The sequence below is a fragment of the Megalobrama amblycephala genome, linkage group LG20 (genome assembly GCF_018812025.1).
Source record: "Megalobrama amblycephala isolate DHTTF-2021 linkage group LG20, ASM1881202v1, whole genome shotgun sequence".
NCBI lineage: Eukaryota > Metazoa > Chordata > Actinopteri > Cypriniformes > Xenocyprididae > Megalobrama > Megalobrama amblycephala.
Window position 1 is genome coordinate 33,714,206 of NC_063063.1, and position 15,445 is coordinate 33,729,650.

Consider the following 15,445-nt stretch of genomic DNA (forward strand, 5'->3'; position numbering starts at 1 on the left):
AAACTTTAGAACTCGCATTTCTTCAGAACTTTAGAACTCGCAATTCTTTAGAACTTTAGAACTCGCATTTCTTCAGAACTTGCAAGTCAGAATTATTTCTCACAATTGCGAGTTATAAAGTAAAAACTTTAGAACTCGCATTTCTGACTTTAGAACTCGCATTTCTTTAAAACTTTAGAACTCGTGTTTCTGACTTTAGAACTCGTATTTCTTTAGAACTTAAGAACTCGCACTTCTTCAGAACTTTAGAACTCGCATTTCTTCAGAACTTTAGAACTCACAATTATGACTTTAGAACTTGCACTTCTTTAGAACTCGCAATTCTGACTTTAGAACTCGCAATTCTGACTTTTAATTCTGACTTCAGAACTTGCAAGTCAGAATTATTTCTCACAATTGCGAGTTATAAAGTAAGAACTTTAGAACTCGAGTTTCTGACTTTAGAACTCGTATTTCTTTAGAACTTAAGAACTCGCACTTCTTCAGAACTTTAGAACTCACAATTATGACTTTAGAACTTGCGTTTCTTTAGAACTCGCAATTCTGACTTTTAATTCTGACTTCAGAACTCACAAGTCAGAATTATTTCTCACAATTGCGAGTTATAAAGTAAGAATTGTGAGATATAAACTCCAAATTCTGATAAAAAAGTCAGAATTGCGATTTATATAGTTTATATCACGCAATTCTGACTTAGAACTCGCAGTTCTGACAATCGCAGTATAAACGTCAAAATTCTGTTACAAAAATTCAGTTACATGACTTCACATTCAGGTAAAACAAATAAAATATATCAATATATATCAAAATATACATCATATATAAAACATTTGCTTTTAGTAAGCGTTTTATTTTGACTGTTTTTGTGGTTAATTTACATTTTATGATTTAATGAATTATTAGCTTCACAAACCCCAGTTTGTGTTAGACAAGGTTGACTGTTTTGTCTGTACTGGCTTAAACATAACTGTTAACAGAGAACAGTATGACTTATTTCCTCCCAAACCATTTATCTGGTTCCTGGTCATGAATGTTGGCATGTTTATATGGACATTAAGTGTGTATGAGTTTGCAGGAATACCTGATCCAGGAACAGAGTGAATAATGCACAGCCTGACACACAGAAACCAGAGAGCCACATCAGCCATCTGCTCTGTGTGTGTGTGTGTGTGTGTGTGTGTGTGTGTGTGTGTGTTTCACTCACTTTAATAGTCAGTATAACATGAGGTTGGCTCTTCAGCACTTCTACTGCTCTGTAATGGTTGATGTTCTCAAAGCTCACGCCATTGGCTGACAGGATCTGATCCCCCATCTTAACTCCGCCCTGTTCTGCCAGACCACCAGGATCCAGCCTATAAACAGCCAATCAGACACAAAACTTTGACATCAAAACACAAAAGAAAACCCCCCAGCACATTTCACATTGTATCAGAGCTTGATTAGTTTTTCAATGAAAATTACAAACAGTAACGTTCCACTACATGCAGCAGCGCATATAAAGTCCCAGCATGCAGCATTCTTTATGTTACTCTCACTATAGTTTGTGTGTGTACTGACTTTGATACATAGATGCCCAGGTTGTATTCTCGTCCTCCACGGATGTTGAGTCCCAGGCAGGGCTGGTTGTGCGAGAGATGCAGGTGAACCGTTCGACACAGCGCTCCGTCTGAGCTGTACACGGAGACTGGAGCGTCCGATTCCTCAACCACCATCCGCCGATGGATCAGATCCACCCTAAACACGCAAACACACACGCTGAGCATCACAGATATAAACCCCAAACCGCTTGATTGGGTTGGTGACACTCACCATGTGGTTTTCTCATTAGTGTAGCGAACGCCAGGCACGCGGCCCACGCGCTGGACGACCAATCGGAGGCGAGCGTGACCCGACAACACCTTCACAGCGCTGCTCATGCTGACGTTCTCCAGACTCACGCCGTTCACCTCCACTAACTTATCACCAACACACAGACCCGCCAGCTCTTTATATAGTGAGATATAAAGTCAGAATTGTGAGATATAAAGTCAGAATTGCGATATATAAAGTCAGGATTGAGTTATATAGTCAGAATTTCAAGGCTTCGGTCACTTTTGACCGAGAAGGAGATAAGTGTGACCCCTAAACGAAGAGGACCAGAGGATTAAGTAACTCTTTCATCATGGAAACACACATAAATACACAGAGCCTCTCACCTGCAGCGCTGTTTTTCTGCACTTTGCTGATGAAGACACTGAGTCCGTGTTCAGATCCTCCTCGCACGCTGAAGCCCAGCTGACCGTCATCCCCCCTGATGACCGTCAACCTCACCATCTCACCTGCAGACAGACACACCAGCGTTCAGCTCTCGCCGCTCACACGCTCTGGCTTCATTCACTTCATCTGCTTCACCCGTCTCACCCTCCATCTGTGAGTCTCAGTCCTGTCGGAGGCCGTGAACTCGTCCCAGAATGCCCGAGATCTCTCAGATCACTGCGTCACAAAACAGACACATCCAACAGTCTTTATAAAACAGAATTGCGAGTTATAAAGTCAGAATTGCGAGATATAAAGTCAGATTTGCGAGATATAAAGTCAGAATTGCGAGATATAAAGTCGGAATTGAGAGATATAAAGTCAGAATTGCGAGATATAAAGTCGGAATTGCGAGATATAAAGTCGGAATTGCGAGATATAAAGTCGGAATTGCGAGTTATAAAGTCAGATTTGCGAGATATAAAGTCAGAATTGCGAGATATAAAGTCAGAATTGCGAGTTATAAAGTCAGAATTGAGTGATATAAAGTCAGAATTGCGAGATATAAAGTCAGAATTGAGAGATATAAAGTCAGAATTGAGAGATATAAAGATAAAGTCAGAATTGCGAGATATAAAGTCAGAATTGCGAGATATAAAGTCAGAATTGCGAGATATAAAGTCAGAATTGCGAGATATAAAGTCAGAATTGCGAGATATAAAGTCAGAATTGCGAGATATAAAGTCAGAATTGCGAGATATAAAGTCAGAATTGCGAGATATAAAGTCAGAATTGCGAGATATAAAGTCAGAATTGCGAGATATAAAGTCAGAATTGCGAGATATAAAGTCAGAATTGCGAGATATAAAGTCAGAATTGCGAGATATAAAGTCAGAATTGCGAGATATAAAGTCAGAATTGCGAGATATAAAGTCAGAATTGCGAGATATAAAGTCAGAATTGCGAGATATAAAGTCAGAATTGCGAGATATAAAGTCAGAATTGCGAGATATAAAGTCAGAATTGCGAGATATAAAGTCAGAATTGCGAGATATAAAGTCAGAATTGCGAGATATAAAGTCAGAATTGCGAGATATAAAGTCAGAATTGCGAGATATAAAGTCAGAATTGCGAGATATAAAGTCAGAATTGCGAGATATAAAGTCAGAATTGCGAGATATAAAGTCAGAATTGCGAGATATAAAGTCAGAATTGCGAGATATAAAGTCAGAATTGCGAGATATAAAGTCAGAATTGCGAGATATAAAGTCAGAATTGCGAGATATAAAGTCAGAATTGCGAGATATAAAGTCAGAATTGCGAGATATAAAGTCAGAATTGCGAGATATAAAGTCAGAATTGCGAGATATAAAGTCAGAATTGCGAGATATAAAGTCAGAATTGCGAGATATAAAGTCAGAATTGCGAGATATAAAGTCAGAATTGCGAGATATAAAGTCAGAATTGCGAGATATAAAGTCAGAATTGCGAGATATAAAGTCAGAATTGCGAGATATAAAGTCAGAATTGCGAGATATAAAGTCAGAATTGCGAGATATAAAGTCAGAATTGCGAGATATAAAGTCAGAATTGCGAGATATAAAGTCAGAATTGCGAGATATAAAGTCAGAATTGCGAGATATAAAGTCAGAATTGCGAGATATAAAGTCAGAATTGCGAGATATAAAGTCAGAATTGCGAGATATAAAGTCAGAATTGCGAGATATAAAGTCAGAATTGCGAGATATAAAGTCAGAATTGCGAGATATAAAGTCAGAATTGCGAGATATAAAGATAAAGTCAGAATTGCGAGATATAAAGTCAGAATTGCGTGATATAAAGTCAGAATTGCGAGATATAAAGTCAGAATTGCGAGATATAAAGTCAGAATTGCGAGATATAAAGTCAGAATTGAGAGATATAAAGATAAAGTCAGAATTGCGAGATATAAAGTCAGAATTGCGAGATATAAAGTCAGAATTGCGAGTTATAAAGTCAGAATTGCGAGATATAAAGTCAGAATTGCGAGATATAAAGTCAGAATTGCGAGATATAAAGTCAGAATTGCGAGATATAAAGTCAGACTTGCGAGATATAAAGTCAGAATTGCGAGATATAAAGTCAGACTTGCGAGATATAAAGTCAGAATTGTGAGATATAAAGTCAGAATTGAGAGATATAAAGTCAGAATTGAGAGATATAAAGTCAGAACATCAAAATGTTGAATCGCATCAGTGATGAACATCAAAACTCTCACCGCTGCTGGTACCAGATGAAAAAATATTGTTTAGTGATTGTGTTTACAGCTTCTACAGTATTTGATGCTTATGCATAATTAAAGTCATAAGTGTTTCAAATGAGAATTGATTTTTTTTATCCATATAAATATCAGAATCTGCACCAAAATGCATATTTTTGCTTAGTTTGGGCCTTTGAATAAAATTAAGCTGTTTCTTTCCTTCCATATTCACACTATATCATACTATTTGAGCCATAAAAGCTTGGTGTATCAAATAGGATACCCAATAAAAGACCTTTTACAGGTTTACTTTACTATATTCATATTTATAATAGTATTGTATTGTAGTGTATAGTATTATCATAGTATTTATGGTAGTTTTAAGTGGATTATAACAAGATAAATTCTTTACTTTATTACTTTTATGAAGTGATTATTTATCATGTTGTGAAGATGTTGTAAATAATAATATTTGGGCACTTTTTGATTGATCCATGAACGCGCTTCTCTGACGCAGCTCCAGTCGTAATCCCGCGCTCACGCGCGCGCGCACTCAGGTGTCATTCCGCGCCTCAGACAGCAAACTAGCACAAACAAGCACTTTAACCAACTTATATGTCAGTACTTGTCGATATATAGAAACTGTTTAATGTGTTCAAGTCGATTAGAAGCAGTTCCGTTAATTTCTATTCTGAATAACGGCAGAAACGCGCCGTGTTGCTTTAATCATTAAAGATCGCGCGTGAAAGACGCCACAGGTGAATGAAATACCGTTATAAACAACACGAACTCTCTAGTCGACACTTACTAACACTTTAACCGAAGATGAATTACCTGTTTAAGTTGTACCTGTTTCCATTCTGACGCGAGCATCGCAATTTCTGACTCCTGCGGCTGTTAAGCGTTCTCTGCCATGACCCGCTCTGTGATTGGCTGCATTGAAAAGGTTGTAAGATTTCTATTGGATTCCGCACCTGTCAATCTTCACTCGGAGGCGGATCCTCTATATATATACATGGAAGCGTGACATTTTGTGTAGTTCTTTTTGTTTTGTTTTAGGCAACAGATTACTTTAAAAATACTTCTACTTTTACTAAATAATTTTGTCATAAGCATGCAGACTTTGATCTACACTTTAACAAAGGATTTAATGAAAATAAAGAGGAAAAGGAAAATCATATTTCTTTATTTAAACCATTACAAATGTTTGCTTACAGTAACAGTAATTTGATTTGTTTTACATTAACAAAGAGGAATTAAAAAAAAAAAATATATATATATATATATATATATATATATATATATATATATATATATATATATATATATATATATATATGGAAGTTTGAAACATTACTATTTTTAATGTTTTTGAAAGTCTCTTATGCTTATTAAGGCTGCATTTATTTCATTATAAATACAGAAAAAACAGTAATATTGTGAAATATTATTACAATTTAAAATAACTGTGTACTATTTAAATATATTTGACAAAGTAATTTATTCCTGTGATCAAAGCTGAATTTTCAGCATCATTACTCCAGTCTTCAGTGTCACATGATCCTTCAGAAATCATTCTGATATGCTGATTTATTATCAATGTTGGAAACTGTTGTGCTGCTTAATATTATTTTATAACCCGTGATACTTTTTCAGGATTCATTGATGAATAAAAGGTTGAAAAGAACAGCATTTATTAAAAATAGAAATATTTTCTAACAATATAAATCTTTACTCTCACTTTTTATCAATTTAACACATCCGTGCTGAATAAAAGTATTAATTTCTTTCAAAAAGAAAGAAAGAAAGAAAAATTACTGACCCCAAAGTTTTGAACGGTAGTGTATATTGTTACAAAAGATTTCTGTTTTAAATAAATGCTGATATTTTTTTAACTTTTTATTCATCAATGAATCCTGAAAAAGAATCACAGGTTATAAAATAATATTAAGCAGCACAACTGTTTCCAACACTGATAATAAATCATCATATTAGAATGATTTCTGAAGGATCATGTGACACTGAAGACTGGAGTAATGATGCTGAAAATTCAGCTTTGCATCACAGAAATAAATTATATTTTAAAGTATATTAAAATAGAAAACCATAGTTTTAAATTGTAATAATATTTCACAATATTACTGTTTTTTCTGTATTTATTATGAAATAAATGCAGCCTTAATGAGCAGAAGAGACTTTGTTCAAAAACATTAAAAATAATAATGTTTCCAAACTTGACTGGTAGTGTGTGTGTGTGTGTGTGTGTGTGTGTGTGTGTGTGTGTGTGTGTGTGTGTGTGTGTGTGTTGATGGTCTGAAGTGTGAATCATCAAGTCTGTCCCCTCATTAGAGTTTAGGATCAGTCTGTCATATAGACACTTTCAGATATTTCTGAACGTTCACAGATGATAAGGTGAATTATTTGATATGAATCTAATTCTCTCGAGTCTCTTCTGTTTTCTGAATCCTGCTGACAGCCATCCGGACCGCAGAGAGATCGGCTTTATCTCCAAACTCTTTCTCATGGTGCTCCAGCAGAATTCCCTGAAAACACAAACACATGAGAACACATACAGCTAGAACACCACCAATGGCTTTCAGGCACTAATAGTCATTCACTAGTCATCAAGTGGCATTTTAATATCATGCATGGAGTGAATCACCTGATTCTCTGGTCCAATCACATAAAGGCCTCCTAATACAAAGCCCTCCCCCTTCCTGTTGCCATGGTAACCTTTCCTCCACACCCGCAGGATGTTCCGCCAAACTCCAAACCGAGCGATTCCCAAACCCCTCATCGTCCTCCGCTTCGGACCGTAGAAACACATCTGGAACATCGAAGGAAACTGTAAACGTCTCTATATATATATTCTGTCAACAAACTCCCAAATGTCTATTGCTCAATTATGCCTGAATCACCTTCTCATCGAGGAATATCTCTCCGCTGAAGTAGGGTCTGAAGTCCTCAATCTCTGTGCCGATGTTCTCTTTGACCACAGCGTATAGAGATACACCACAGTCATCCAGCTGAGGCTTCAGAGAGGAGAGCTCAGACGCCTCCTGACACACACACACACTGTAAGTCCTGTGTCATTATTCACATGATAACATGAGACAGACTCACGCACCTCTCTGCACAAAGATCATCCTGGCCGTCTGACAGCCATAATAACGGCTCCCGTCCGCTCCCACAGAGAGACGGCCTTAAAGTTCCCCTCGTCTTCTGAGAAACACACACACACACACACACACTAACTCAGTGAATGCCTATTTGTTGAACTGAACAGCAAATTACAGATGCATGAACAACCAAAAACATTTTTTTTCCCCCCTCAAGCAGACATAAACAATGGAATTTAAAATACAATTTCAATAATGTTACTCACACATACATTTATGCAGTATTTTATTTTGCGTATAGTGGAAAGGAACTGATTGGGTAATGAAAAGTGAGTGTTACAGACATACAAAGACACTTTACTATCCCATGAGACTTTGGAAGAGGACTTGTAAATTGCATGGAAGCAACAAAATTTACATTGCAATACATGCCAAAATGGCAGATGTAGCATGTCTGGATTGCATTCATATAGAATATATCCTTTTTTATTAATTAGTCACCAACTAAATTCTTCTTCAAAGTAAAATGACTAAACAAAGAATTCATGATAAATGGACTTCGATATTTTACAAAGCTTGAGGTATTCCTGTTGTGAAAACTGTTCTTGTTGTGTAAAATGCTTTAAATTACCTGAATTTACTGAAATTTGCTGAATTTTTTGAAACTGTTATGAATTAAAATCACTGCACTGGAAAAAATGCTGTTCTTACTTAGAGTTTTTGTCTTGTTTCCAGTCCAAATATCAAAAAATTCGTAGATCAGGAAGCATATTCTTGACAAGTAAAAATTATTTTCTTGTTTTTTTTTGGAAAAATAAGTAAAAATTAAGTGAGTTTTTCCTTAAAACAAGCAAAATAATCATATTTCAAACTGAAAACAAGATTATATACCTTATTTTTGGTTTGATATAAGATTATTTTGCTTGTTTTAAGGAAAAACTCACTTAATTTTGACTTATTTTTTCTGAAAACAAGAAAATAATTTTTACTTGTCAAGAAAATGCTTCTTGATTAAGAATTTTAAGATATTTTGACTAGAAACAAGACAAAAACTCTAAGTAAGAACAACATTTTTTGCAGTGTGAAAATGGCCTGGATATTATATTGACCACCACAATACAATATGTAATGTATTATTTATTTCTAAACACCCTTTTTTTTAAAATAAATTTATATTCATGTGAACCCTGATAATTATGGAAGGTACAAACACTGTTGCAGGTGTGTTTATTATTCAGAAAAGCCCATACCGCAAATGTAAAATAAGATTCTCAACCGTACAGTAGAGTTTTATATCTTTTAGATAAAAACATAAATTTTTAGGTCATTTTTTTATATGTCCAATAATAAGAATTTTAAGAAAAATATTTTTTTCATTGGCTCCTTCTAGGGGTGAAAGTTAAAGGGTTAAATCAAGATACTGAAAAAGCAAAACGACTGAAGATATTAATTCTTGTTTTCTGAAAAATGTGTCAAAATGCAACAAGTTTGTGCTTAAAACAAAAACAAACATCTGTCAGTGGGGTCAGAAAAATAATATTTTTTCTTGTTTTAAACAAAGTCCCTTAATTTTAATACATTTTTTAGAAAAGAACACTTGATATCTTCAGTCATTTTGCTTCTCCAGTAAATGTATCTTGATTTAAGAATGTTTAGATATTTGTGCTGGAAAACAAGACAGAAATGATATATCAAATATAATTCGATCCATGTTGTGGAGTCTCACCTCCGGTGGTGGATCTGAGATCTGCTCTGGCCAGCGCGTCCACATCCGTCTGGTCCGGTTGGATCAGAAAGAGATCCGTGTTGGCCAACAGAAGGTACGCTGCAACAACACACAATCCCACCACACACAAACCCTCCGGATCCGGCAGGAACACTGAAGAAAGAGAGAGAAACATTCATTTAATCCATTTTTGATGTTTCTTTATACACAGCAACACTGAAAATGCTGGATTATTATGAGAATTAAGAATCATTTCACAGTCATTCACAATTCTACAGAAAAAATATTCTACTTATTTCTACTTACTGTCTGCAGATGATTACTGTGTGATGTTGTTCTGGTCATCAGCGCTCGTCTCACTCTCACACTATATATAACAGAACAATCTGCATAAAAGACGCATTAACCAATCAGGGGAAAGAACAGAATGACACCGTGACCTCAGCTTTATCTGACATTCCTGTCAAACTGTTTTCCTGCCAAATTAAATCCTCCTGAGATGTAGAAATGATGGATGAGGTGCTTTAAACAGAATATAGAAGTTGTTTTAGAGAGTTCACATAGTTTAAACATATTTACAGTTTTAAAAATCTCTAGATTGCATGAATCAAATCCACAGCAACTACATCAATGTATCCACTAACCGTTCAGAAACGTCTAAAAGTTGTAACATTAATTTCTCCATCAGTGTCGACTCCGGTTTGAACAATGTAAGGCTGAACACTTTTGTCATTTTGGCTGCGTGAGATTCTCCAGCTTTGTTGTTGTTGAGCTGTTAAAGCTCCGCCCTCTTCTGGAAAGGGGGCGGGGAGTAGCAGCTCATTTGCATTTAAAGGGACACACACATAAACTGTGTGTTTTTGCTCACACCCAAATATAATAAATGATCTGTGGGGGATTTTGAGCTGAAACTTCACAGACACATTCTGGAGACACCAAATATTACATCTTGTGAAAGAGGCATTGTTTATTATTATTTTTATTATTTATTTTAATTTACCATTTATTTATTTAATAAAGTATTAAACAAACTCAAAATACAGTAATGCATTCAAAAGTAATAATGACACACATTTGATAGACTACAGTGTGTGTTTATTGTTGGTGATACAGGTGTGTGTTTGTAGAGCTTGAAACATCGAGACAAACCCTTCATCTGAGTTTAGAGTCAGTCTGTCATCAACTACACACACACACACACACACACACACACACACACACTACATGTGTATTCTGTAGTGTTTACATATGGACGCTTAGCTTGAGTTTGTGACTATTTTAATTCAGTTTTTATCTGTTTAACAGCTTGAATCACATCATATTTCTTGACTTTGTCTCCGAACTCCATCTCCCGGTGCTCCAGCAGGATTCCCTGTGGGAAAACCATATAGAAAAGCATTTTTAATCAATATTTGCATTCATGCATCAGGCAGAGTGTGTTCATTCCATCACCATGTTCACTGTCCAATGCATGTGATTGTGGTGTGAATCTGGATTAAAAACTTGGGTAACACTTTATTTTACAGTGTCATTGTTACATGCAGTTACTATAGTAATAACTATAAATTATGCATAATTACATGCAACTAACCCAAAATCAAGCCTAACCTTAATCCTAACCCAATAGTAAGTACATGTAGTTACTTAATATTACTCAATACTTAATTACAGTGTAACAAAGACACCTTAAAATAAAGTGTAACCAAAACTTGCTGTGTTCATGCACCTGCTGACGAGGTCCGATGACATAAACCGCACCCAAGACGAAGCCCTCGCCCCGCACGTTACCCCAGTATCCGTTCTGATACGCCCTCCAGCCGTTGGTCCAGACGCCGGCCCGCAGGATCCCCGAGACGCCCATCCAGCGCTCCTGAGGCCCGTAGAATCCTCTCTGAACACACGAGACACACGGATTCAGTGCGAGCGACTTCTGCATCTGTTTGACAGTTAATATGTGAGGATCTGAATCACCTTCTCATCGAGGAATATCTCTCCGTTGAAGTAGGGTCTGAAGTCCTGAATCTCTGTGCCGATGTTCTCTTTGACCACAGCGTATAGAGCGACTCCACAGTCATCCAGCTGAGGCTTCAGAGAGGAGAGCTCAGACGCCTCCTGACACACACACACACACACACACACACACGAGAGAGACTTGAATACAAGATTAAAGCAGAACAAACTTAAACAGAAATGTTTGATCCGAGCTTGTTCAGTTTGGTTATGATCTGATGTCACTTTTATATTTTTAAACTCTAAACAACAACAACGATAATAATATTGCAATAGATAATTTATCAGATTTTTTAAATATTTTTATTTTTGAGACCCATTTAAAAGTATGGAACGTGTAAAATTTAAAAACTTGCAGAAATTGAGAAGAAATAATTAAAATTACATTTAAAAATGTAATTTCTTTCTTCCTTTTATACATGTGACCTTAAAGTAATCCAAAAGCAACGCATTACAAGTAACCTGAGTTACGTAATCAGATTACTTTTTCAAGTAACTAGTAAAGTAACGCATTACTTTTTCAATTTACAACAAAATATCTGAGTTACTTTTTCACATTTATTAACTGACATTTTGTCCCCATGTTGAGAGGAATAAAGGTCAGAGGTGGTGGTTATTGTAGATTTAGACTAAATGTGAACATGCATTTACTCATCTCACTTGCACGAAAACATTCAGTATTCCTCAAAATGAATAAAAACAGTGAAATGCAATCTCAGAATTTTTGCAAACCTGTAATAATTAACTATATTAAATTACACAAATATACTTTATGTATTTAAACTCAATTATTAACCAATGTCTTTGCTGCTGACCTTCAATATACCTAATTCAACCATACTAATAAGCAAAAAATACTTTAGATTTAGAAATAAGAACTTGAACTTCCTTCTTCCGTATCCTATTCTTCTTTAATTCAGAATGGCAGCACAGCTGAAAGGTTTGTTTGAGCTGCGCCCTCTACTGTACAGGAGTAAATATGCTTTTCCTTCAGCCTGAGGCTTATTTATTTCACTTTTGGTGTGAATGGGCCTTTTTGCCAAAAATAGATCTTTTTTGTTGTTATTAAAAAACAAACAAGCAAGCCCAGCCCCGGTGAGAAAAAGTAACGCAAAAGTAATGTAATGCATTACTTTTCATAAAAAGTAACAAAGTAACGCAATTAGTTACTTTTTTATGCTGCGTTCACACCGAACGCGTCTGAGGCGTCTGATTTACATGTTAAGTCAATTTAAACGCGCGTCTAGACATCCTGCGGCGCGAATCAAGCGTATAGCGCGGCGCGAATCGGCCGTTGACGCGCGAATGGCGCGGCGCGAATTGAGCGTTCACGCGTCTGACGCGTCTGACGCGCGAATTGAAAAATCTGAACTTTGGCGTAAATTCGCGGCGCGTTAACCAATCAGGGACTCTGCTTTGGTAACGTGTTTATGACATGATCAGCGGTGGAGACCAGAACAAAGATAATAGTCGCTGTGTGTGGCCACCCTGAGCTATGATGTGTCATCATATTTTTATAGAGACAGGAACAAAAAAGACCTTGCCTGGAAGAGGATAAGCGAAGGAATCGGACAATCTGGTTAGTTGTAATGCTGCGTTCACACCGAACGCGTCTGGGGCGTCAAATTCGCGCCAGACGCGTCTAGTTGGACGCTTGAACATTTTGAAGTCAGACGCGCGTAAAATTCGCTCAATTCGCGCGTCTAAACATGGGAGGGGCTTTCATCTCTTTCTGCACAGATCCTCTGAATAAACACATAATCTCGTCAATTGGAAACCTGTAGCGGCAACAGAGTTAAATTTCCGCTACTAACGTTAGTTTCCAACTGACAAGACGTTCAAGCGTCCAACTAGACGCGTCTGGCGCGAATTTGACGTCCCAGACGCGTTCGGTGTGAACGCAGTATTGTAATGCATTACTTTTAAAAGTAACTTTCCCCAACACTGTCCAAAAGTAATCCAAAAGTAATCAGATTACATTACTTTCATATTGTGGTACCTGGATTACGTTACTGAATACTTTTTTTATGAAGTAATTTGTAACTGTAACGGAATACATTTTTTAAAGTAACCCTCCCAAGCCTGTGTGTGTGTGAGTGTGTGTGAGTGTGTGTGTGTGTGTGTGTGTGTGTGTGTGTGTGTGTGAGTGTGTGTGTACCTCTCTGCACAGGAATCATCCAGGTCTTCTCACTGCCATGATAATCGCTCCTGAACTCTCCCACAGTTCTCTGGCCTTAAACACTCGATCATCTGCAGATCACGGGACAAATTTCACATTTCAACTCTCACATACACGACTTTAGCAAGAGAAAGTGTTTCAGCAGGACATCAGTCATGAGACCGTTACGACAGAGCATCTAAATATAGTGAGATCTGTGCTGAAAACGGAATAAAACAAATGACAATTTATTCATCTTTGAACATTCACTCTCTCTTTTCATCCTTTTCTTTTAAATTGTTCTCATGCACACAAATCAGTCACTCTTAAAAATGTCATTCATTAGATATAAAACATTGAATGAAGCATCATTATTGTGCATAAAGATGTGAATCATGTTGATCGCTCATGTGTGAACTTGACGGCGTCTCTTAGCGCTCACTCACCTCCGTCCAGTGTTTTGAGGTCGGTCTCACCCAGATGAGAGAGTGTGGCACACAGAGGCTGTGTGAGAAACAGTTCAGTGAAAGATCGCAACGCCTCGATGAAGCTGGAAGCCACAGAGCTCACGGTGCGGGTCAGCAGCTCCATCACTCACACTGAATCCAGACGCTTCTCTGGTGTGTGTTTGAGCTCAGTGTGAGACTCACGAGGTCTGGACGGAGCTTAACGGCTGCGAATGCCGATCTGGATCCAGCCATTGTGTAATCTGGGAGGAGATTGACCTCTGTTCCCAAAAACATTCACTCTTCATGCACTGATTTCTCAAGCAAATTAAAGCTTATCATGTTGATTGTAAAAGAGAACAGACACTCAGTGTTGCCAAGGCATTTTTTAATCTCTTCTTTGGCTGAAAACCATATTGAGTTATTAAATCTATTAAAAAATGGATTTTAAATCAGTATTATGACACCAAACACACTAATTCTAGAAAGTAAAACACGACAGAAAAGTTCAGTTATCATAAATAACATTTAATATCAATATGCATGAGATTAAATGGAGCAAAAGCAGAGATTAATAATGAAACACGTCATGTTGTGGTTTCGGCTCCGTCATCTTCCTCGTCTTCCTCCTGCACACAAAACACACACACATCTTATTTATGTCTTTGAGTTAGCTCTGTTGTGTATGAGATGAACTATTAACATGAATCTCACTAAAAAGTGTACAATATTTCACCTCAAAATCAAAAGAAATACATAAATTGTACTGTGCATAGAGAAAATGAAGCCTATTTTTATGTGCTTCGAAACACTGATGTGAGACGCTTTGGGAAACTTTAGAGCGTGTGTCAAAAACAGAGTAGTAGTTGATTGTTCATAAAAACACGCAGAACGTGTCGTACAAATGAATAAAAGAGCACATACTGTACAGACGCTTCATATTTAATAGTGTTTGATGATTTATAGACTGCATTTAATTGCACTTGGTTTGCAAAAGGTTTGCATTTACATGACTGTGACCAGCAGGTGTCGCTAGTGATTTAAACGCTTTCAAACACTGAATCATTTTGAAAAGCATTTGATTTGGAGTTTCTAAAACCTGTTTCTCCCATTAATCAATCAATCTATCTATCTATCTATCTATCTATCTATCTATCTATCTATCTATCTATCAATCAATCAATCAATCTATCTATCAATCAATCAATCAATCAATAAATAAATAAATCAATAAATCAATCAATCAATCTATTTATCTATCTATCAATAAATAAATCAATCAATCTATCTATCTATCAATAAATCAATCAATCAATCTATCTATCCATCTATCTATCCATCATCTATCTATCTATCTATCTATCTATCTATCAATCAATAAATAAATAAATCTATCTATCTATCAATAAATCAATAAATCTATCTATCCATCATAAATCAATCAATCAATCTATCTATCTATCCATCATCTATCTATCTATCTATCTATCTATCTATCTATCTATCTATCTA

The 15,445-nt window shown here is 36.4% G+C and overlaps 3 protein-coding genes and 1 pseudogene across 6 annotated transcripts in view; all 4 read right to left on the reverse strand.

Annotated features, from left to right (window-relative positions):
• pdzd7b (PDZ domain containing 7b) overlaps positions 1 to 5,402 on the reverse strand; it is a 35,620-nt gene extending 30,218 nt beyond the window's left edge. For 3 of the 4 annotated variants that reach the window (XM_048170254.1, XM_048170250.1, XM_048170251.1), the window contains exons 1-6: positions 5,309 to 5,402; positions 2,401 to 2,472; positions 2,196 to 2,318; positions 1,810 to 1,984; positions 1,558 to 1,734; positions 1,205 to 1,352 (exon numbers count right to left, since the gene is read on the reverse strand). In XM_048170254.1, the coding sequence (XP_048026211.1) occupies positions 1,205 to 1,352; positions 1,558 to 1,734; positions 1,810 to 1,984; positions 2,196 to 2,318; positions 2,401 to 2,407 (630 nt within the window). In that variant the 5' untranslated portion in view covers positions 2,408 to 2,472; positions 5,309 to 5,402. The remainder of the gene's footprint in view (positions 1 to 1,204; positions 1,353 to 1,557; positions 1,735 to 1,809; positions 1,985 to 2,195; positions 2,319 to 2,400; positions 2,473 to 5,308) is intronic. The other variant, XM_048170252.1, reaches the window with a different exon arrangement.
• Positions 5,403 to 6,704: 1,302 nt separating this feature from the next.
• On the reverse strand, positions 6,705 to 10,026 carry LOC125255655 (annotated as a pseudogene).
• A 244-nt stretch (positions 10,027 to 10,270) lies between these two features.
• selenou1b (selenoprotein U1b) lies at positions 10,271 to 14,306 on the reverse strand. The gene is made up of 5 exons (XM_048171460.1): positions 13,934 to 14,306; positions 13,488 to 13,579; positions 11,291 to 11,431; positions 11,046 to 11,210; positions 10,271 to 10,691 (listed from the first exon to the last, which is right to left on the reverse strand). Exons 1-5 carry the CDS (start codon positions 14,076 to 14,078, stop codon positions 10,593 to 10,595), a joined length of 642 nt encoding a protein of 213 aa, XP_048027417.1. The 5' UTR covers positions 14,079 to 14,306; the 3' UTR covers positions 10,271 to 10,592.
• A 134-nt stretch (positions 14,307 to 14,440) lies between these two features.
• The window catches only part of dydc2 (DPY30 domain containing 2), a 10,617-nt gene continuing 9,612 nt past the window's right edge, over positions 14,441 to 15,445 (reverse strand). The window contains exon 7 of the mRNA XM_048171461.1: positions 14,441 to 14,562. Coding sequence (XP_048027418.1) covers positions 14,521 to 14,562 — 42 coding nt within the window. The 3' untranslated portion in view covers positions 14,441 to 14,520. The remainder of the gene's footprint in view (positions 14,563 to 15,445) is intronic.